Source organism: Lepisosteus oculatus, chromosome 11 (assembly GCF_040954835.1).
Source record: "Lepisosteus oculatus isolate fLepOcu1 chromosome 11, fLepOcu1.hap2, whole genome shotgun sequence".
NCBI classification, from domain to species: Eukaryota; Metazoa; Chordata; class Actinopteri; order Semionotiformes; family Lepisosteidae; genus Lepisosteus; species Lepisosteus oculatus.
The window spans coordinates 38,075,446-38,098,920 of NC_090706.1; the positions used below are offsets into that span (position 1 = coordinate 38,075,446).

The 23,475-nt window shown below is 46.3% G+C and overlaps 2 protein-coding genes across 2 annotated transcripts; both read left to right on the top strand.

Moving 5' to 3' along the window:
* Positions 1 to 703: 703 nt before the first annotated feature.
* On the top strand, positions 704 to 14,890 carry LOC102698141 (lateral signaling target protein 2 homolog). Its single transcript, XM_006632060.3, has 13 exons — positions 704 to 1,637; positions 4,836 to 4,976; positions 5,121 to 5,258; positions 5,690 to 5,892; positions 7,429 to 7,518; positions 8,181 to 8,270; positions 8,984 to 9,085; positions 9,518 to 10,195; positions 10,540 to 10,661; positions 11,494 to 11,610; positions 12,078 to 12,191; positions 13,518 to 13,621; positions 14,237 to 14,890. The coding sequence occupies exons 1-13, from the start codon at positions 1,596 to 1,598 to the stop codon at positions 14,357 to 14,359; spliced, it is 2,064 nt and encodes a 687-aa protein (XP_006632123.3). The 5' UTR covers positions 704 to 1,595; the 3' UTR covers positions 14,360 to 14,890.
* Positions 14,891 to 15,784: 894 nt separating this feature from the next.
* mxd3 (MAX dimerization protein 3) lies at positions 15,785 to 23,222 on the top strand. Its single transcript, XM_069196175.1, has 6 exons — positions 15,785 to 15,993; positions 16,738 to 16,837; positions 17,595 to 17,624; positions 18,399 to 18,513; positions 18,753 to 18,918; positions 19,302 to 23,222. The coding sequence occupies exons 1-6, from the start codon at positions 15,924 to 15,926 to the stop codon at positions 19,418 to 19,420; spliced, it is 600 nt and encodes a 199-aa protein (XP_069052276.1). The 5' UTR covers positions 15,785 to 15,923; the 3' UTR covers positions 19,421 to 23,222.
* Positions 23,223 to 23,475: the final 253 nt, after the last annotated feature.

Consider the following 23,475-nt stretch of genomic DNA (forward strand, 5'->3'; position numbering starts at 1 on the left):
GCAGAATGGATAGATTGAGTCAGATTATTATAGATAGATAAGACTTTATTAATCCCGTAGGGAAATTGATGTATTACAATAATAATTATTATTGTTGTTATTATTATTTTATATTTAATTATGTTTAAAGTTAAAATTCTTTTTTCCCCATGATTGCCAATGTAGTTAATTAATTGTGCCATGAACAATTTTATAAAAGTGGTTGGAATCCTGTACCTAATTGGGAAAAAAAGTCTCAGTCAATACAGCTAGTGAATAGAGTAAGTGTTGCAAACAAAAAAGCAAAAAAAAAACTTGCAAGCTCTTACCCACTGACAGCTCTCCAAACAACTCTGCCACTGTAAGGCAGCATGGAGCTGTAACGCATAAGAAAATACTGGAGTGTGCGTGAAATAGGGAAAGTTGTCAGCCTCAACATAACCAAGTATGAACAACTTTAAAAATAAAGATTTGAATGTGGGTTTGAACAGGCCTTTCGAAACACTCATTAACTTGGAAGAGCAAATAAAAAAAGAACAGCAATTCGCGTATGACACGTTGTTTCCCCCCCTCCTTCCCCAGATAAGAGATCCAAACCGAAGGCACCCCCCCCGGACCGCAATACATCAATCACCCCGCTTCACGGAGCCGCAGGTGAGCCCAGGTGCTGGGAGAGAGGCGGTCGCGAGCCCGCGGGGCGTGACGTCATGCGCCGCCCCCCCCAGCTTGAAAAGGCGTGGAGCGGCGGCGGCGGCCAGCCTTGAGCACTGAGATTAAAAGGCGAGACATGGGGTTCTGGGTTTTCTTCTTCTTCCCCAAGTTTTAAAGTGACTCCAGCGAGGTAGCGTCTTGGGGAAAGCAAGGCAGGATTAAAGCAAGCAAGCAAGCAAGCAAGCGTGCCTGCGTGTTGGGGCGGAAAGCCTACAACAAAAAAGCCGCCGAGTAAAAGTGTCTTTACCTGGAAGTATAGAAGACGCCCAGGTAAAACAGGAACTGAGACGCCTCATTTCGCGAAAGTGAGCCTGGCTTGCTTGTATACCAAGCATGCGGGGCGCTGTAGCAACCGGGCGTGAAAGTCGGACAAAGAAATGAAGACAACCAGAAGACGCAAAGTTGTGTGGTTTTTTTTTTCTTCATCCAGTTGCTAGTACTTCGTACTTCCTGAGAACACCGCGGAGTGCCTTGGAAGTATGACGCGATTGAAACTGATTGATTTCGCAACTCCGAGGTGATATCACGGCAAAATCAAACGGCAACTGTATGTATTTTTGTGTGTGTGTGTAGTGGGAAAGATATCGATCTCTGGATTATTTATGTAGACATGTACCGACAGAAACTCTTTCAAGCAGGGCTACGGTAACTTAAACTGGAAGCTCTCCGAAAAGCCCCGGAAAACTGAGATGTTGTTCTATTAAAGACCCGACACTAACCTACAAAGCTCCGTGCTACCAGAAACTTTTCGTCTCACGAAGGCGATGAAGCCGAGAAGCTAATTCGCGAAGGAAAAAGGGAACGTGTAACAGGCTTGAAAAATCGCCATAAAACCCTGCCAGTTCTCTTTGACCAGCAGATTTAAACGTCCTAACTCGAGAACATCATCGTCCTTTTAAAAAAAAATGCTCTCAGCCCTCATGAGGAGATGGTTTTGCCGGCCAAAGGTAAGTTTTTCTATTTGTTTTCGGGCAATTCCTGACACCTACATTGATCATCCCGAAACCTTATCCACTTTCTCTTGCATTGACATGGGCCGCAACAAAACCACCCTGACCGATGTAGCTTCTTGGTAAGGGATAACAGTCTGTAGATGACCACTCATAAAACATTAGGAAGCATAAAGGATAACATTTTACACTAATAAAAGTAACCAGAGGCGGCAAAGATGTACAAACACCAAGCTAATGAGAAAGCGGAAGGCTAAAATGGGTTTTTTTTTTTCAAATACGATTGTGTGATGCCTGTACTGACATTCAGGCGTGGTTTAGGAACAGAGAAGTGGGCATTGACAGTCGGCGTCGGAGAGTTTAAAAGCTCTTGTTTTCATCGGCATGCCTAGCCCGAGTCCTGAAAGGCTTTCAAACCCGATTGTTCAGTTAAGGTGCTTTTGGTGTGGGTTTTCCCCTCGACACGATTGTGAATCAAATCTTAAAAGAAAGAAAAGAGAAGAGGGGTGAAGGAAGATCAGTGGAGTTTTTATTTCTCTAGCAAGTTTAAACAGGCTCATTTGACGCTTGACTCGAGTGACTTGTGAGGTTGGAAGATATTTGCTCCTTGTGGTTTGTTGGTGCCGCTGCATCGGAGACCTACCGGCTCGAGCATGGTGCAGATTCTTTATACTGTATGTATAGCACCAGCCTTGCAGGAGGGCGAAAGTTATCGTTTTGGTTGCCAAGTCAATCTTCAAAACATCTAGAATGTCTCGGGTGTTGAGGAAGGAAACAAGCCTGAGGAATTGAGCCCGTGGTGCCCCTAGACCCGTTTGGCCTCGCTGAAGGGTTTGGGCTCATCCTTGAGGGTCCATACAGGTTGTATTTGGGGGGGGTAATCCCAGATTCCAGATAACCAAAAGAAAAGCCTTAGTGTTAAATTCCCCTGGGGTTTGTGAGCATCCCATGCTTCTGTCACTGTAACTTCAGCGTTTTCACATAACTTAAGGTGAGTGGCCGAATATTGGCTTTCATTTGAATTTGAACCTTGAATGTGAATTATTCGCCTTCCCAAATTGTTCTAGCGTTTACCCCAGTACCCAGAATTAAGAGCAGAAGAATACTAGATGTTTCGGCGGCCTCGTTATCGATTTGGGGAAAATGCGTGCTGCTTCCGAGGGGAAAGCACACATTTAGGAACAGAAGGTCTAAGAGTTCTGTGCTGTTTTTTATGGGATTTTCTGGAATGTCAGTCTGGGGACCACTAGGTTTGTTGGCTGTGGAATAGTACGAAAGGAAGGCGTTCCCGGCTTGAAATATCCAAGCCCGTCTTCGCATTCTTTCCGGATTTTTTCCCCGTTGTCCCTAAAAACAAAGGCCGCGCTGGGAAAGAGCTGGGGAAATGTGTGGATTCCCTCACGTTCTCCAGACTTTGCCTGGAGTGGTGCTGAGCCGCAGCACAGCGGCGTGTGATGCAATGGTATTTACAGTCTCCAGACTGTGGTTTCTGAACCTGCCTTGATCCACATCGCTCCCTTTCACACAAGCCTGTTCTTTCAGCGTCGGCTGCCGCAGTCAGTCGCAGACAAGATAGGCCCAGTTCTTTGTTTTCCTTGGCTGTGGTTAAACTTGTTGAGCCACAACAGTCTTGAGGGGTTTATTGACTCCACAGTATTGAGCTTTGATACTAAATATTTTATGGGCTCAAGAGATCCTTAAAGCTTTTGTGCAGTACAGTTCCACAGATTTTAAAATTTAATTTCCACAACTTAAGATGAGTTTTCCCCTCTGCCCCCTGCTTTTAAACAAAACTTTCCTTTTTTAAACCAATGTGGGGTTAGGGGTAGAGTGGTTTCAAATCTGGAGACAATCATCCAACACCTTAATATATCGACTTGCACTTTTAATTCCTTTTCATATCGTTACTAAAACATTCACCTGAAATCTGACTGGATGGCAGATTACCAATTATTTTGGAATTGGGCTAGATGCTTAAATGTATGAAACCTTGTAGAGGAACAAAAACACATTTGTGAGACCTATGGGCAGTATCCTGGTTTTGCTTACACCAGTTACACATCTTACACCATGTTAGATGGGGCCCCTCGAAGATTAGGGGTCATCTTGGGGTATCTTGGGCATGGAGTTCTCGCACTCATTTTCAATGAGTTGTAAGAAACCACCTGTTGTTCATCCAGAAGCAGACATTGTGTGTACTGTGCATTGGCACTGAAAGGATGTTTCCATTGTGTTTCTCATTGCACTGCTGGGTCCTGTTTAAGAAAGACATATGCCAGATTCGCTCGCGTAGATGCAGAAGGAAACGAGTCTTGCTCCTCTCCAGGTCTTTTTAATGAAACTAAGCCAGCTGTTGAAACTGTGAATATTGATTGTTGCTTTTTCTGCATGTTGAACGTGTACACATTAGTCATGCCATTATTCCATCAACAGCTGTAATCTGACCTTCTTGGAAGGCCCTGGAATCGAGAAGTGGTTTGTTACTTTCGTCACTGGTGTTAGTGTCAGGCCTGTGCTCTGTGGCTTGGAGGCGAGGATGGATTGCACAAATGATGGTGTAATGGAACTAAAATATGTGCATTAATGCATATACATCCACATTTATCCCTATGACTGTAGCATTTCCCAGACCGTGCCTTTGATTCACAGGAAACTGCAGGGATGGGTCAACACCTGCCTACTCGCATTCCTATCTTTCTGGCCTGACGGCTTCTACAACGGAGCACCACAGATCTGGAGGATGTGTCTGAGCTTGTAGGCAACATGGCCTGCAAGCCAATGGATCTGCTACATTCTGAAGCAGAACTGGGGCACCCCACGGCCGTCTGAATCTGTAGCCACAATATTGTATTTATAAAGATGGAAGATTAGAATCTGATTTTTTTTTCTTTTATTAGGTCAAAATGTGGTCTGTGAGTTGGGGTAGGGGGACTGGATACTTTACTTGTTTCGTAACTGAACTATTCATTTTCCCCAATTTGCTTTGATCGAGCAAGCATTACAGTCGTGAATCACTTAAGGCGAAGGTGTTCGTCCAGGGCAGGGGGGTGGACTTTCTTCTTATACTGTGATTTAGTTTTGTTAATTTGCTCTTAATGCTGTTGGAGGTCTGGATCAAGGGAGCATCCCAGCACGTGGATGAGCTCCATGGGCAGTGGAGGCCTTCATCAGTTGTCGTGCTCTCTCCCCTCTCAGAGGTCGGACCGGAGGCCGCTGGCCCAGTTCTACTTTGCTGATGAGGACTTGACCCGTGTCACAGCTGAGCTGAATGGCATCGACCTGCGGAAGGACCCCCAGAAGTACCTGGTGCTTCTCAACCAGCTCCGTATTAGCCAGGTAGCCGGCGAGCACTCCTACGCAACAAGATCGTGTTGAACTCGTTTGCCCTTTACCGAGGGGTGCCTTGCTCTGTTAAACTGCCGAGTAATTTAGGTCCGAAGTCCAAATTGAACCAACCCCTGTGATTGTGCCGCCTGGCAGGATCGTGTGCTGCGAGCCGTTGAGCTGGTGATGGAGGACTGCATCTCGGCGCAGAGACAGAGCCGCGACTACCACGTCAAGTTTCCCGACGAGATCCTTCACGAGAACCTGGGCGTGCAGCTGTGGTTCGCGGCGGAGGTGAGGGAGACGTCTGTGGAGTCCTCCGTGGAGCTGTAAACACAGCCATAGCACCCATCTGGCTGTGTCATCCTGTCCCTACACCCACCCCTTGTCCAATGTTCATTTTAATTATGGTCCTTTTTTAAAAAAATATAGAATATTCTATTGATCCTGTTGTAAAGTTTGAGGTCCCATGTGTTCACTCCTTACCTCTTCTGTAGTACACTGGTATACGTTGGCCCTGTTTTTCTACTGGGCCAACAGTTGGGAGAGTGGTGCAGAGTTACAGTATGTAGCCAGTAGCCACTGACGGGAAGCACACCTGACATCCCGACACGTGACATGGGGGGGGGTGGGGTGGGGGGCGAACCTCTGCAGCCCCTGTTCCGCCCCGCACGCTGCCTTGTTTGGCGGCTGTCGGGAAGCTGACCGCTCTCTCGCGACCGCAGTGCCTGCTGGTGGGCTCCTTCCTGGAGGTGCGCGAGTCGGAGGGGCTGCTGTTGCGCCCCCTGGCGGGGCAGCTCCTGTGCTGCCTGGAGGACGCCAGGCTGCGGATGAGGGAGCAGTGCCTGAGCGACCCGCGCGGCTACTCCCCCCGGCTCCGGGAGGCCCTGCTGCAGTACGACCGCGTCTTCGCCCAGTTCGAGCTCAGGTACGGGGAGGCCGCCGGCCCCTTGCTCTCGGTGGCCTCGTGCCGGCAGCTGTCGCGTCTCTCAATTTTAAAATGTCTTTTTTTTTTTTTCCCTTTCAAAATCGTATGCAACTTGTGGTTTTTAGCGTAATAAAATGCAGGTCTCCAAGTAGAAATTAATTCCTGTATTCATATTGGTTCTTTGTGTTTATTTCCCCTCTCGGATCGTCGGAGCCTTCGGTTCTCTGCCTGCTTGCCGTTCACGTTGGAGTAGTTCATTCCAGCTTGCAAGCTCTTAAACATGTAGATTTAGTGTAAAGGACGCTGAGGCTTGTCTTCCAGGATCCTATGAGAGGGTTTTGATCGGCCCGGCTGTTCTTTTCCTCTTGGACAGAAGCCGCGATGTCCAGAACTTATTTTAATGAAAGAATGAAATAGTGTGGAGAAGCTTTGTATTGCGAAAGGTTTAGGGATGCAGAAGTGACTTGCTGCTGAAAACAGAAGATTTGCTGTTCAGTACAGTGCAGCCATTTACTCCTGCTGTAATGATGACCATGCAAGGGTGGTGGTGGGGTGTGTTATCTCCTCCCCCCATATTGCGTTGAAAAAACCTTGATGTTTAATTAAACTCGTTATTGAAAGGTTTCTGGATTTCAAAAGGTGCTTTGTCGCTTGCTTGCAGTATTTTTCTTGGCAAACTGTCAACCTCAAAACTGTCTGCTCTTTTCAGACCAGTGCCTTTCAACTCATTGTGGTCTTGTGCATTGAGCAACCTTGAACCGTCAAGGTTGAATCTGATAAGTGGTGGCCTCTGTGTCATGCTGTAACTGCATCCTAGACTTGTTTGCTGATATGACGGAGGTAAATACCACTGGCTGTGGCTTTCATGGATTGTTCACATTGGATTAATGAAGGCACTGACGTCTGAACTTTCCCCCTTCTGAAATGCAGGCCATGGGAACAACGGAGAATTTTGGGGTTCCTTGGGGATGAGCGCACTGAAGCTCGTTGTGCCGTCATTGTGGTTTCTTGCTTCGTGTGGTTTTCTTAAATGACTAGGAAAAAGTGCAAGGCAGATGGTTTGATCATCATGCAATTGGTCGTTGAACAGGGAAAATGAAATAAGCATGTCTTGGTTTCAGATCTTATTTGTAGGTCTGCTAATTTTACCTCATCGTTTGAGTGACGAGAGAAAGACATGAATTAAAGTCTGTGGCTTTGGCTACCTGGCCATTTCTTATTTAGATGATTTGTCAGACTGTAATACTGTACTCATGATGTGTGTAACTTAACTACATTTTTTACCAAGATGCGTCTTAGACATGACTGCTACAATAGCACCGTGAGCAAGTCAGCGAAGTGGTTTAGCTTTGCCCTCAGGCAAACGTAAGAGAAGTGTTTTTCAGGCCTGTACTTGCCACTATGCGCAAACATCCTGAACTTTTTTAATGGGAAAGCTGATTATTGTGACTCCTTTTATTTATGATTGAACACAAGTGTGCCTGGGAGGTGTGAGGTTGTGAGAGGTGTGGTGCTGAAAGGGGCTTTGTTTTTCAGCTATATTTCCATGGTGATTCCAGTGAAGTCGGCAGAGGAACTACAGAGGCAGCAGGAGATCGTGGTGCTGTTCTGCGAGACTGTGGAGAGGTGAGACTAAATGGACCTTCTGGAAAACCCGGATACTCTATTTTGAATCTTATTTAAACCTTCAGTTTTAGAAAGTCTATATCAAAAACAGACAAGACACGAGGATGTCATGACTTATGAATGTGTCATAAATATCCAGCTTCAACATTTTAAGTCTTTCTGCAGGCAAGAAAATATTTTTGGTATTTAATTTGAGCTGATGCACCAGATTTTCTTAACCATGGATGTTCAGTCTTGGTCCTGGAGGGCAGGTGTCTGCAGGTTTTCATTCCGACTCGGACTGAAATGTAGATCAACTCAACCCCAGGTGCTGCTGCTTTAGAGACTTGGGGAAAACCCTGGAGAGACTTTTGGTCTCCTAGACTAGGGTTGGACATGCTCAAACTAAATCACTCCAAAAGTTTTTATCAGTCCTTTAGTTACACAGGTTGACTAACTGGAGATCTCTTGTACAGTAGTTTAGCGTCAAACTAAACAAGACTCAAAGTAGCACAGTATAAGTAGTCTTATAAACTGACCATATAATCACTTTTGTGCTTGATTTAGCAACATGTTTTCCTTGCCTATTGCCGTTTGCATTGGCTACAATAATTATCTGAATATCGAGTGCACCACTTTATAATGAAGCCACTGTCAGTTGATTCTGTTCTCTCCTTTTATAGAGCATTGAAACTGGGGTACTTAAGCCAGGAGCTGATTGATGGCTATGAACCACTGGTGATGTTCACCATCCCCAGACTGGCCATAATTTGGTGAGCATGTTTTTTTTTTTGCTCTTTGATCTGTGTAGTCTTCAGTGAAATTTCTTTCTGCACAACAAGAAGGAATGATGCTTCTGCTGTCCTAAGTTGTAAAAAATAGCCCACTTGTACACAGTTATAAGAAAATATGTACTCTGATTTACATATTTATGCTATAAAAACACCTGGATTGTTTTATTTGTGAATGAATCTAATTTTTAGAGGCATCAGTTTTAGTGAATGAAACAGGCTAAGGAAAATATGAAATTATAGCACGTTAAATGTGCAGCTCACTGCAGTTTGTACTTGAAGTTAAGATGCTCCAATTTTGGTTTTCCATTCCGTGTTTTGATATAGAATCTCAAAACAACCGGTTTTATCTTTTTTTTTTACATCCCGCTACTGAAGTCTAAATCGCTACTAGTAAAGACACATTGATATTTTTTGTTCTTTTTTTGTTTTCTGTAGATCAGGGTTCCTGGGACACTTTAGATATTGTAAAACAAAATTTCAGATTTAACTCATTGAGCACTCATCTGCTTTTAAAGCAGAAAGTTAACACCACTGGCAATGTTGCAGACGTTGCAATACTTGATTTCCAATAAAAAAAAAATCTAATGACACAAATGCCTGTTTTTATCAACCGCTTACACAGACAATGGCCTGATATGGCTGTGTGGAGTTTCCTGATGAATGAACCTTTCTCCCTCTCTTTGTAAACGAAGTGGCCTGCTGATCTTCCCAGATGGCCCATTGAACCTCCAGCATGGACCAGAGGGCATGTCTAGCCTCTTCAGCCCTTTCTACTCCCTCCTGCTGAAAATCAGGTCAGTCGGGGTGTTGTGGCCTGGCCTGCCCCACTGCATTGCTCATCATCCAGCTGCCTCTACTGCTTCCTCTTTAGACTTCATTAAAGTGCCATGCATTAATGCACTCTCACTCAGTTTTCTAAAAAAAAGTCATCTGGCAAAGTTTGTACTTTTTTTTTTTAGAAACTTGTGATTATTTTTGTAAGGAATACTCTGCTTCATACAAATGACTTTGTGTGCTTACTCCTTAGGATCTAGAAACTTTTTTTTTTACCATCTTGCTCCTAATGTTCATAAAAATGTTATTTATGGCAATGTTTCTGTTGTCTTTGTGCAGCGTTAAAATATAAAAAGGCTGAAATGTCAATCTTTCTGAATTGAGAGGGGGAGGGGGGGGGACTCCTGACTTTTTTGCACCTCCTTCATCAACCGATACGGATCCCTTTGCAGGGATCTGCTGCGGGTCCTGACCAAGGAGGAGCTCGATGTCCTGGAAAGAAACCTGTGTGCTGCCGAGTCCAGCGACTTCCTGTGTTCTTCAGCCTCTACTACTGGAGGACAAGGGTCCCTCCCTGGCACTGACCCCACTGTTGACTCCAGGCCAGTGGAGGATGCGCCGTCTGTGCCTGGGTCTTGCCAGGCACCTGCCACGTATCCCAGCCACCCCTGCTCCTCCACAGCACCCCCACCTTGCTGCAGCGACACTGGCGTTTGGCCCGAGCATCCTCGCTGCCCCACTCCGGACCAGGAGGCCGTGGGATGTGACAGACGGTCCCCCGTTTCCCACGAGAAATGGGGCGCCACCTTCCCCGGGGCCGCGTGCGCGCTCTGCAGCTCGGGGTTCCAAGAGCAGGGGCGGCGCCAGCCGGCGGAAGCCGGGGAGAGCGGGCCTGCTCATGTGCCGGACTCGGGTCCGCAGGGCTCTGGGGAGCAGGCGGGGCGGACTGCTGGTCGGGCCGCCGCTGGATTGTGTTCCCATCGCTCCCCCTATCCCAGCAGCCCTGGCGCGGACACCGAGGCGGAAGCCAGGGAGCGCAAGTGGAGGCGCAGAGTGATGGTGCACAGTTGGCATTCTGGGCAGCCGTTTCCGTCTGTGGCGGCCAGGCGCCCCTTCGGAGACGGCAGAAGGTAACGAGTGAACAGATGCACCGGGAGGCAGGGCACCGAGACAAAGGGTGACCTCGGTCTTAAAGAAACAGCCGCAGGTTGAAGGAGAGTTCTGAGTTTAAGTAGCAGCAGCGTGCCTGGAAGAGTATGGGAAGGGTCTGTCTCAAATGTGACTGGGAGATGGAGGTTTGGGTTTCATTGAGACAGCTGAGTTACTAGGTATAAGACGAGGTCTTCCTCCCATGTAAGAAGAAGCCAGCTGTTGAAAATATACTTCACTTAAATAACATAATTTAACATTAGTATTGGAACACTGATTTAGCAGAATCTTGATTTTTATAAATCTTTATTTCCTTTTTTTGAAGGATTGGCAGCGAGCAGGAGAACCAGACCAGCCAAGCGGGCGTCTACGATGAGAGAGTGGACCTCCGTGCTCGGTACAGCTGCAGCAACGACCTGATACACAGGCTGTTTGTGTGCATCTCAGGTAGCCTACAGATTAGTTTCCTTTTTATAGTCCTGGAAAAACGACACTGCTTTCATTGATGCACCTCGGCGCAATCAGCTGAAGTTAGTGAAGTTCTTAAGACGCTTAACCCACTGCGTTTAATATTCCAATACCAGGCCCTGCATAAAGCTCTGAGGTGGTGATAGATACAATTTGTTGCCTTAGAAATCTGAATGTTCCTTAATGGGCTTTCATATTAAATCTTGCATCTTAAAATCCACCCTTTAGTTTGGGTTAAAGCCAAGGCATTTAATAAGTGGTTAGGATTTAGCTTCAATGAAACAAAAAGAATGAAAAATAAGGTTTATGTAATGCTCCTTTTGTTTAATGACTGCAGCATTACCACCTTGCATACCTTCTGAGAATTACATTAGATAAAGTATTAGGCCTAGGAAACCTCTAAGGATGTTTCTGTAAACAGTGTTGGTTTACCAGTAGGTGACACTGCTGTTTTTTGTCCTTTGAACGAGACGGTACATTTAGTTACTGACTATTTGATCGTTAATGATCACATGGCACTGTTCATAACCAAAAAGGGTGTAAACCCTGATGTCCTGGGTGAACTCCTCTTGGGACTTACAATAATCTGGCTTCCCTAAATTTCTTAAATTTGCAAAGGAGTTTCAATTCAAATACGTTCGCCCCCTTGAGGACAGATCTCTCACTTCTCTGCCTGCTCTGCTGGTTCTTAATGGCAGCCACCCGTTACCCAAGCAGGTGGAACACTTCAATCCTCTGGGTCTCCTCCTGTATGTAAAATGCTCCCAGATCCCATAGGATGGACAGTGCTTATACCCTTTTTCATTTGCAGGGGTTGCAGACCAGCTCCAGACGAACTTTGCCAGCGATATGCGAGCAATTTTGAAGTGCGTCTTTGAGCTGATCGTCTCCCAGGACGAAGTGTGGGATGGCTCTGTCCCGCCTCACAGTAAGCCAAACTTGTCATCTTGTTGTGGGCAGGAAACTTTTTCAAACGCCTCCTGAGTACAGACGTTGAGCTCCAATAAACACTTTGCTTGTTTTGCAGGCTTGATGGCCAGCCTTATCCAATATGAATATATGAAAGCTGACGGCTTTTTTTAGGATAGGAAATTGTAGATGCCTGCTATGTGTTTTATTTAAACAAGCACAGATTGTCACCATTTGGTGACTAAATTTAGATCAAAGTCACAAACCTCTTGCTTTTTGCAGCCTAGTAAATTCCCTTCTTGGTGCATTCCTCTTCGCAAAATGTGATTAAAGCTATTGAAGCCTCCGTCAATTAGACGAATGTGCCAGAGTCTCGAGTCCCGTTTTTGCCCTGAATTAATTTAGCATCCTGGCCGCTCCAGGCTCCGAGTGAGCCAAGCGGAGAGTGACGGATCTAAGGAGAGTGCGTTCTCTCCTGTCTCGCAGCAGAGGGAGAGGAGGAAGACCAGCAGCTGGAGGAAGGTCCCGATCCTGGCCCAGAGGAATGTGAATTGTGTGACGATCTGAACGCCGGAGTTTCAGACATGGGCAATATAGGAGGTAAGGGATTAGGGGGGTCTAAACCTGACAGGGCGCATAGCTGTTAGACATGGATATTTAAGGTAAACTGACCTACTTCTTGTTTTTCAGGGCACTTGCAGATTTGGTCATTCAAGTTCTCTTAAATTAAAACTGCATACTTTTTGTATATGCCTGTGTTCTTGTGTACATTCTGTTTATGCACGCGTATATAAAGGCAGTATTAGGCCAGGATTTTTTTGTATTAACATGAAATGAAACATAAGACGTATTACAGATGTAGCCATCTTCGGATATAATGTTACTACCACAGAAATGTGACTCCTGGTGTTTGGTTTGAGCTACCTAAGTTTTTTTTTTTGAGAGGGGAGGGCAGTTTCCAGAACGGCACCTGTATAAAATGATGGCTTAGATTCCAATGGGATATGAGCAGCTAATGCTTGAGTGCAACATGGTACTGTATACTCTTAGGAATTAAGTCCTATACACATGTTGTTGTAGTCTATTAAAAGCCCCATGTATCAAGTAGTGGATTTGTAAAGGGGATGTTGAGGACTCAAATCCTAGGTGAGGTAATGCTGTTGTACATTTGAGCAAAACGATTAATTGCTATATTAATAGGCATAAAAGTAAGGTTATTTCCATAAAAGCCTCAACCAAGTTAATAAATGACATTAACCCAGAGGTACTGTATAACTCGGGTTCCTTATAATACAGTACTGAAGGGGTCTCTTAAAATGTAAGACTTAATTATCATGCGTTGTTGACAGGAAGCCAGTGCAAGGACTCAAGGATAGGAGTAATGTTATCAACTTTTCATAGCAAGGGCCTCTCTTTATTGTACCGTGAGGCAGCAAATTCAAATCTATGGGTAGAAAGGATACCTTGCAAATGGTCTTTCCCAACCTCCTGAGTTGCTCTTCGGGATGCTACAGTTCCCGTGTGCCAAGGCTTGGTCTGTTGTACCCGACGTTTAGCATTTTACCTTGCATGTCACATCTAGATGGTGGTTTTCACTTTCCATGATAACTTCCCGGAGGAGTCAAGTGTGCTCTGACCCGTCAAACCACACTGAGGCTGAAGGGTGAAAGTCCAGAGCAGCAGCAGCAGCAGCAGGAGGAGGAGAAGAGTGGGCTGTGGGGCTTAAGGTCAGCTCTTGAAAATGCAGCTCTCTCTGCCCCTGCTGGGATTTGGCCCAGGTCTTTTGTGGGATCCAAGCACAGACCTGCCAAGAGACTCTGCCACAGAGGTCCACACCATCTAGGTTTCAGAGATGGGTTCAGTGCACCAGCCCCGTCACATACAGTATGGGGGGGGGAAACTCACAAGCCGTCTCTTCCCTGGCAGGACCGCCCGTCTGGGTGCCCGACAGCGCCTGTGACCACTGCACAGCCTGCCAAGCCCCGTTCACCATCCTGCGCCGGCGGCACCACTGCCGGAGCTGTGGGAAGGTAGGCACCAGGACCGAGGGTTGCGGCCTGCTGGGCGCCGCTCAAGGGGCGTGCTAAACGCTTCGTTTACGCGGCTCTGCTAAAGCTTCGCCAGCCTAACCCAGATCCGAACCTGCTTGCTGGCTTTTGGAGTGAGTGAGGATCTGTTCGTTTTCCGTGTTGCATGTTTTTGATCCTGGGGAGGCAGAACGAAATGGCATGATTTGATTTTTTTTTTCTGGGGAAAAAAAATTGGTTCACTTAGAAGAAGTGTTATCGTTAGAGGATGGCAGAGCGGGGTTAGGGCTGCTGCCTTGCAGTTCTGGGGATCCTGGGTTCAATTCCGGACCAGGGCCGCTACCTGCATGGAGTGTTTGGACTGCGAGAGGAAACCCACACAAATACAAAGTCCCACTGGTGTGCGTGTGCGTGTGCGTGTGCGTGTGCGTGTGCGTGTGCGTGTGCGTGTGCGTGTGCGTGTGCGTGTGCGTGTGCGTGTGCGTGTGCGTGTGCGTGTGTCCTGGTGTCCCAAATGGGCTGTACCCTGCCTTGCTCCCCCGCGACCCCGCACCGGATAATCCTGCCTCCTCCAGCAGAGGACGAAGTCGATGGCCTGGCCTCTCCTGCTCGTTTCAGATCTTCTGTGCGCGCTGCTCCCCCCACGAGGCCCCGCTGCCTCGCTTCGGACAGATGAAGCCGGTGCGCGTGTGCAACCACTGCTACGATTTCCACATCGTGGGAGAAACCACGCCGCTTTGAGAGGAGTGGACGGAAAACGGACTTGATTTGGGTGGGGTGGGGGTGATCTGGAGGGTTTGGTTCTGTGGGGGGAAAAAGCTGGGTGTTCGGTAGTGTGCTTGGCCAATGACTGCAGACTGAGTCACAACTAATCTTTTTTTTTTCTGTATACTCTCTACAGAATTTTAAGTTAGCCTTTGTATGTATTTCCCTTAGATTTTCCCAAGAGTTTTGTAGATCTGTAGTTCCTAAGGCTCCTGTGGCTATCACTGTTCCAGAAATGCATCTGCTCTTCAGCAAGAAAGGTTATTTTTCTTCTAGCTCTGCACATTGTGAAATTCTGGATTTATGCTTTCAAGTATTGAGAGAAACCCCTTTTGCACCATGATGTAGTAATTTCAGGGAATTTCTAGTTAAGTTGCAAACTTCATTAAAACGTGAAAATTGTATTTAATTACATAATGGGTAGAATTTTTTTTAAAAATGTTTTTGTAAAAAAAAAGTCTAATGGAGTTCCTCTCGACAATAAATTTGAAATGTTTAACAACCTAATCTGCAGCACGGGTCTGTGCTCCCTGTGGTTTTATGTAATTTCATAATTTACCAGTAGTGAAACTAAAGTAAGATTTAGCAACGAGAAAACCATCTCCAATGATTCCGTCCTCGTCGCAGTATTACACAGCGTAATTCAGTGCAAATGCCGGAAGACGTCTGCTGCGTTTCAGAAAGTTGGACTTAGAAAGGCAGTCCTTTCACGCAAAGGACCACTTTCCCTCGTTTTCTCTACCTTTTTGAATTTTCAAACTCTTCCGCCTGTTCCCGCCTGCTTGTATTTTTAAACCATCTCTGCAAGACGTCACGTTCCCTTCCCGACCGCCAATCCGGCTACAACACCGCGCTGTGGGGGCGGTCCTTGTCGCCCACTGGCCAATGAAAATCAACGTGTTGGTCAAACGCCAATGTCACACGCAGACGTCCATGTTGAATGCGGCAGAATTAAATGCTGAACGACTTTACTTTTTTTCCCCGAAGTACCGGCTGAATTATTTCCCACTCCTGCCCGAGAAAGGGCTATATTTTGAGATTGACATATCCGTTCATTGATCTGACCAAATGTGGCGAACACCTTCAAAGTTTGGAGCTATACTTTTGCTCTATCGATTACTGAAGTCGATGCAGGGGAAGTGAAAGATGAAGGCTGTGATGATCCTTTTACCCCACCCTGAACTGCCCCTGCAGCCTAGATTCAGCGCCGAGGCCAGTTTGGATGTGCACAACACGATGGTGGTCGGAGGGCTTAAAGGCGGTGGGTAAAAATGAAGTATTTTTAAGTTTACGCCACAACAAAGATGGCACTGTTCTCCTTCCGACGGCGCTCAGGGGGCGTGTTTCTGTGGCTGTCGACGTTGCAAGGGCGCGCCCTAACGTCTAGGGAGGCGGGGGAAGGTGACGTCAGCCTTAAACAAGGCACCTTCGGTAGCACTTTGCACCCCTTCGGCACGGAATTAGTGGGGTTGGTAGGAGGAATAGCTGCACCCATCTTTCCAGTTTGCACGGCCTTTAAAAGCAAGGGGTGGGGGGAAAAATGGAAAATAATAACTGTAACATCCATGTGCTGCTGCAGGCCGCGGAGTACTTGGACAGGCGAGAAAGAGGTAAGTTAGCTCCCAGCTCGGATACTTTCTCTTTTGGCTTGCAGCTCAGACAGGACTGCTGCGTCTGAACTATTCTCCTGTTTTTGTTTTTGTGTGGTGGGGGGGTTCCGTGCAAAATGCAGATCGTATCGAGGTGCAGCTGTTTGCGTCCGCCGAGATCCAGTTTCGGCTGGCCTTCGCGCTGAGCCCGTCCCCCTGGCTGACCCAAATATTATGTTATACAATATTGTTATTGCGCAAAGGCGCCAAGCCGTCACTGGTTCAAAAACCGAGACGAGCCCGGAGCTGGATTTCATCGACGCAGCCCTGCACCGGGGAGGAGGGTAGCTCCTTCTCTCCGATGCTTGAGCCTGAAATCGCCTGAAAATCAGCTCGGTTTTTTTTGTGTGTGTGTGTGCGGCATCCCAAGATTAGCGCTGACCGTGGCGCCAAAAAAGACCGTCTGTGTTTTGATCGCCGGCTGGTTGGGAGGGGGACCTGTCACTGTCGTCGACAAGGCTGCATCAAACCCGCAGAAACGCGCGGAGATGAGGAATTGGGTGCAGCAGCAATGTTACTTTTCCGAGTTACAGTTCAGCGTGTGGGAATATCTCCCCTTTTCAGACGTGTTTGTCTGGTGGGTAATGCTCGTCAATGCGAAAGGCGGCTCCGGTGGAGCGCAGCCCAGCCTGTCTCTAACCCTGTCTGGTGGGGACAGACAAAGAGATTGTGACCCCGGCTTGTTGTTTTTTGTTTTTTTTTTAGAAGCAGAGCACGGCTATGCATCGCTGCAGCCTTTGACTAGCAGAGGGCTGTCGGACAAGAGACACAAACCCAAAACCAGGAAGAATCCGGACAACGTCAGGTAAGGCGCCTCTTGTCCAAAAGCGCGCTGCTTTCAAGTGAAATTATTATTCCCCCCAAAAATATTGTATCGGACAAGCGATTCGGGAACTGTTACTGTAGTTTTGATTACCGTGTTTACGTTTCTAGTTAACCCGAGTTTGGGCGTGGTGCGCTTACTCGGTTGTTAATAGGTTTGCTGTGTTACAAATAAAGTAAAGATTTACAGTACTAAAGGTCTTGCGGTTGATTTCGCCCTCTCTAATCCCAACTCAAACTTCAGGATTTTGTCAAAGGGTTCCCAGAAATATCGTTTTGTGAAGAAGACGGGAAATCTACTCGGGTGTCACCGTGCTCCTGTGATAAACATTATTCCTGAGCGCTCAAGACGTGCGGTTAGACTTGCACTAATTTCCTGCAGTTAAGGGCTGCAGAAGCACAGGCTTGAATAAATCTTAATTTCAGGCCTGTGGTAACGTGGGTTGATGCTTCCGATTCGAAATGGAAAATTGTCATGTACTTAAAATATGCGTTGTCGTTGTGTTTAAAGCATCGCACATAATCTTGTCTGCTTTTTTAAAAAAAAAAATACACCCCATCAGACACTTCTCACGAGAGGAGGAATAATACTTTTTTCAGTGGCCTCAAGAGTTCCCAATATTAGCATTTTAGATAATTCCCAAAGTCGTGTTGATTGAATTGTGGTTTAGTTATACAGCAGACCCTTTTGCTTTTCTTAAGGTAGTTTGATTGACCTGTGCTTTTTTTCTCCCCCATAGATCAGTGCACAACGAGCTGGAAAAGCACAGGTAAAATGTTTTATTTATTTTCTTCCTTGGACCTCTCTACTACAGCTCTTAAATCCCCGTTTTATTTGGCTGGCACTGTAAAGAAAGGGCGAAAAGATCACTGAGCCCACAACACAGTGCAAGCAGAATTTGCGAATGGGCCTGGAATTAGGGCTCAGGCCCTGTGCTCTGATCTGGGATTGTTTTCCACGCGGTTTCGCCAGCGGCCCTGGAGAACGCCGAGTTCCCCCCGGGAGTCCAGACAGGCAGCCCGGCTGCCCTCTCCGGCCAAGCGCCTCGGGGCCGAGACTCAGCTCACTAAGCGCAGCTGGGAGTCGTGCACGTTCTTTCATCCCTTTTAATGGTATTCGTGTCCAGCATCGCTCGCATGCAGTCATCAAGGGGCAGGCGCAGAGTAAAAGAACAAAGAAATCAGAAAGATACAGACACAGAAACACATCTCCAGTCTCCAAATCCCTTCTAAGGCTCTGGTGACATCCGTCCCGCCTCTCCAAATCCACCTCCCTCCCCATCCAGCATGACCTCCCTCCGTCCCTCGGGGGAGCAGTTCTGTCAGAATCTAGAAGAGCAAGGAAAGGCCTTCCGTTCCCCTTCAGAACCGCGCTAAGCCTTTCGCGGGGCAGGACGCTAAACATTTCTCCATACCAACGCGTAACAGAAGGGGTCTTTCTTCTGCTGAATCTCCGGCTGACGGAAAGTACATTTCCCTGCTGAAAACATCACGATCTCTCTCCCCCCCCCCCTCTTTTCTCGCCCTGGTCCCGTGGGGCACAGGCGGGCCCAGCTGCGCCACTGCCTGGACCTCCTGAAGGAGCAGGTGCCGCTGTCCTCGGACTCGGTGCGGAACACCACGCTGAACCTGCTGCGCCGGGCCCGGGTGCACATCAAGGTGAGAGGCGGCCGCGGGCGCTCCAGACCGCGTGTGTGTGCTCGTGACTGCGATGGGCCGTCGGGGAGAGACCCCCCTCCCGTCTGTGGGATTTGTCCCCCTGAATTCGGGGGCCCCTGGTATTGCTGCCCACCCTGTTTCTGCACGAGTGCCCGCATGAGTGTGTTTGTGCGTGCTCCGTTTCGTGCGCTGGGACCCCCGGTGGTGACTGCCCGCTTGTGCGCTGGCATCCCTTCCAGAAGCTGCAGGAGCAGGATGAGCAGGCGGAGAGGCTGAAGGACCGCCTGCGCTGGGAGCAGAGGGGCCTGCGGGGCCGCCTGGAGCAGCTGCTGGGAGGCGCGGAGAGGACGCGCAGCGACAGCCTGGGCTCCGCGCTGTCCTCCGAGAGGTCCGACTCCGACAGAGGTACTGCCCCTGGTCTCCTTACGCTCGGGACACTCCCCACACGGCGCTGGCGCGCGCCCAGTCCGCTCCCCACACACGGCGGCTCTCAGTGGGCGGGGGAGCAGAGTGATGAAGCCCGTTCAGAGACTGGGCTTGTATGGACCAGTGCACCCTCTGAAATAAGACAGCAATACAGGAGAATTCATGTGCTGACCAACTGGATCTAAGTTTAGTACTGCTGCAAGAGAGCATGGCTTTAGGCTCCTGTACTTCGCTTTTATTCTGCATATGAAGTGTCCCCACTAGGGAGGAGGTCAGAAAACACTACGTGCAATAATGTGATCCCTATTGAAATGCCACCCTGCTTCTGCAAAAGTATTAACGTCGCGCGTATGTCGTTGCAGAGGACGTGGAGATTGACGTGGAGAGCACGCTGTTTGTGTGTGTGGAGTCCGAGAACCTCGGGGCGACGCAAGCCGAAGGTGACCACAGCTATTCCACCGTGGGGCGGGCTTGGTTATGACAGAGCGCCATCTGCTGGTCAGAAACAAAACTGAACAAAACAAACAAGTCCGTCGGACAGGCCACAGCAGGAATGAAAATGCTCCAGATTTTCAAGGCACTTTTTCTGCACTAGAAGCGCAATGCAAATATAGCACAAAAAACAGCAACTGACATGCATTTACCTTTTGAGATGTACAGCATTTTTCTAAAAAAAATCTACTTCTGGGCCAGTTTGCATGGGCAACATGCACTGATCTGAATGGATCATTGTTGTCTGAAGCTTTCTGATCGTGTCAGGATTAAAAAAAAAAGTGAAGCAAAAAAAACTTAAGAGCTGCAAATGCGTGCTTGAACAGGATGCAGCCAACGAGAAAAACTATTTTGTAACGACCATGAAATGACATCTGTTCTGGATGAAGTATTCTCACTACCTTGACATGACATGCACAGTTAGCTCTTCTTTTGTAAGGATATTTTGCGTTTTTTATTATTTCAGGTAGTGTGTGCGTTTGCAATGAGTTGAGATTACATTATAAAATTGTACTAGTGTGTACTGCAGTTAAAGGCATGGTGAAATGCAGATCATGAAACTCATTTATCAAGAAATAGAAAAAAGGTAGAAATTACCTTGCAAATTTACCACAGTAACATTTTTACTATGAATTTATTGGTGCTCTGTTTTAGTTTTAAGTGCGGTGTTTTACACTACCTATTCAGCACCATTAGAAGTTGTATAACCAGGAGCAATGCAATTCATTTGCAGTACAGCAGTCTGTTTTTTTTTATTCCTTAGTGGCGAGTGGTGTTGTTGGAAGCCAAACAAAGTGATCACCCTTAAACAAACACCCTTAAACAAAGTGATCAAATCCAGCATGCAATGTTCCCAAGCACTTAGTAGATCAGAAATGATAAATGATCTTTGCACAGCTGGAATTCCAGTTGCTTGAGGAAGGTTCTGAGCGAGTTCCCACAGGCAAGATAACTTTGTGCCTTTTATAGGATGGAAGCGGAGTCGATTCCTTTGTATCCAAAGGAAAAAGGAAGCTGTAGGATAGTTTTAGAGCAGTGAAAACTGTCAGTCTTGCACTCTGGCGCTTGTGATGGCTTTTGAGTGAGGAAACACCAATCCAGTTTTAGTCTCCAATGCCTTCTCATGCCCGTGTGAGCCTAATTTAATTGGCTGCTTTGTTTTAAAAGACAGTATTTTCTTAGGTAAAACTCAGATGGTGGGAGATGTCATTCACTCAGAACCCTGTATGCATCCTTTTTTTAAACCTTTGACAATGTGAGACCAATAGACCGATGTGATTGAAGTCAGAGTCTGAAGAGCAGACAATAGCGCCTGCTCTGTGAGAGGTAACTGGCGGGATGTCACGTGCTTTTATTCTGACAAGAGCGTGGCATTTAAGGCCATCCCTTGTTATGTGCTTCCTGATCTTTTTCAATTAGATAAAACTACCCCATGTCTAAGTGAAAATTGCCAAACTGCTCACTGTTCGATTCTTCATTATCAGCAATGAAAAAAGCAGGAGTTATTAAGTATGTGAGAATTTAGCTTAATCTTGTGCTCAAAGTACACTTAAAGTTAATTTGGAACAGAAACTCCTTTTTCCAAGCCCTAATGCATAGTGAGAAGTTGCTGATGAAGGTTTGAGAAACCTGTTGAAGTGTGGGAGGTCGAAATACCATAAGCATGCACGTCTAGCATTGCATGGTCTGTTATCTGGAAAAAGATTACTCCTATTAAATCTCTTGGTCCTTGTGCAGCTCCTGTTCTGAAAAGCTTGAGTCTTCCATTCTGCATGAATGAGTCCTTGCTGAGGAGAGGAGCAGGAAGGGAGCCCATGTGTACAGCAGGGCGTGGTGTGGGAGCAGTCTGAGTGAAGGATTTGTGAAAGGTTACAGCAGGAGCACCCCTGAGACTGGAGCCAATGTTATATCTGGAAGCAGTACTCTTCCGCCACTGGGAAAGAATAGACCAGTAACAGTACGGAATGGAATAATCATGAGCACATATTCCGTTTTCAGGAGGAAAGGTATTGTGCCACCCAGGTAATATTTACGCAGCTTTTTACAGAGCAGGCGCACAGTACTGCTGGTGCACTGAGGACTGGCCGGTCCTGATTCTGAGCACTCCTCTGCAGAGAGCTGAGGGCCACACTTGCTCGCATTTTTCCAATTATGCTGACAAGCTTCACTGGCACAGCGCTTTTTACAGCAGTTCATTGCACTTCTTTTGCCTTGTATTGTGTAAGCTAATTAGATGGAAATATCCTGGAGGGACATGCTTCATTATTTTAAGCTCTTAAGGTTTGTTTTAGTGAATTGTGTTTTTTGTTAACCGTTTTGAATTGCGCGTATTCGAATGCATCACTGAAGTACATTCCAGTTTTCTTACCAGCACTTAAGACCACCTTCTTTTTCTTTTGCTACTTACCAGCAAGCACTGATTTTAAACATTCTTTTTATGGTTTTTTTTTTGCATGCATTTGTTTTCTTGTTCTTTTTCATGATGTATTCTGGCACATTATTAAATGTAATTGTGCTGTAGTATTTGTTTTGAAGGAAGGAAATAACTCAGAGGTTAAACTTAAAACGTAATTTTTAAATTAGCCCTGTTTTTAGTCCGGATTTAAAAACAAACCAGTGCTAGAGCACACCCTGCGAGAGGCTATGATCTATATTTATGTTATCTCCTCTGGGGTAATTCCTTCCAGTGATTATGACTTATTTATTTTAAGGTGATAGATTGAATTAAAATTTGTGTATCTAATCTAAAATTTTGTACTTAATAAGATGTTGTGAAAACAAGACCATAGGAATGTCACATTCTATAGAGCATCTCCGCCACAACACCCCCTTTTGTACTGCCAGCAGTTTAGTATTGAAAAGCCATTCGCTTGTGCATGATAGAAATGTTCTACAAGAAACAGTTATTCACAGCTTTAGTCTGCCAGCCCTGTTTATAACTGTTTAATAAGACCCCTGCAGGTTAAATTAAAGTTTGCTGCACAAGACAGGTAATAGAAGCCCCTGCCATTGCAGCCCCTGTCCCCTCAGAGACTATAGTGTACATTTCCCAAGCTTCAAGAGGCACAAGCATAGTCTTCCATACTGCTGTGGGTTTGCAAAATACCCGTGTAGGTTCTGTGTGGGACAATGGGGATTAAGCATGCCAAATGCTGGCAGAAACAAATTCCAACACCTTTGCCTTACCGGATTTAATTCAGCCACCAGCTGAAACAAAGTATTATGCTAATCAAGCAGATGGAGCCGACAGGTTTCGAAATGCAGATACTGCTTGGTCACCACGTTTGGGCATTAATTCAGTTTAATAGCCAAGTCCGTTAACGCAGCAGGCTTGAGAGCTGGTACTGCCTGAAAGAACAGGGCTGGACAGGTGTCGATACCGCTGTCCCTACGTTGGTCTGTTGAAGGCGTTTCTCATTCTACACTTGCTGTATGGTACAGGTGAAACTGGCAGTGTCCGACTTCGTTTTCAGATTCTGCTAGGGTTTATTGACATGGCCTTCTGCAGCACCCATGTGGTGCTCCATTTTCTGCTGATTAAAGCATCATTGCTGACTAAACTGTTGGTATTTTAATGTGCAGATGAAGCTGTAGAAATAGCACTTCCTTTATATTTCCTGCTTGAAATGCACACCTTTTGGATGTTTTTAGGGCTAGGTGGGCCGTTACCATGTGAATGGAAAGAATAAGGACCATTTTTATGTACTTACATTCCCTTATCCCAGTAATCTGATGTAGCATTGTTTAATATTAGAATTTGTATAATAAATATTTTTATATATTTAAATCAATCTTGTGCTTTGTGTCTTTATTTTATATAAACTCCAAAGGTTTTAATTTGAGGTGTGTGGGGTATTGATAAATGCATTATATCTAAACTTTCAGAGAAAGTGAATTATCCATGTTTCAAGTTTATTTAAATAAATAGGTGTAAATGCATTGGAAATGTTCATGGAAAGAGGTTTGTGGTTCCTACATTTACATATGCTACCATCAACACACAGGGCAGACATTCATCAGCTTTTTAAAAACCAACGTAGGAAT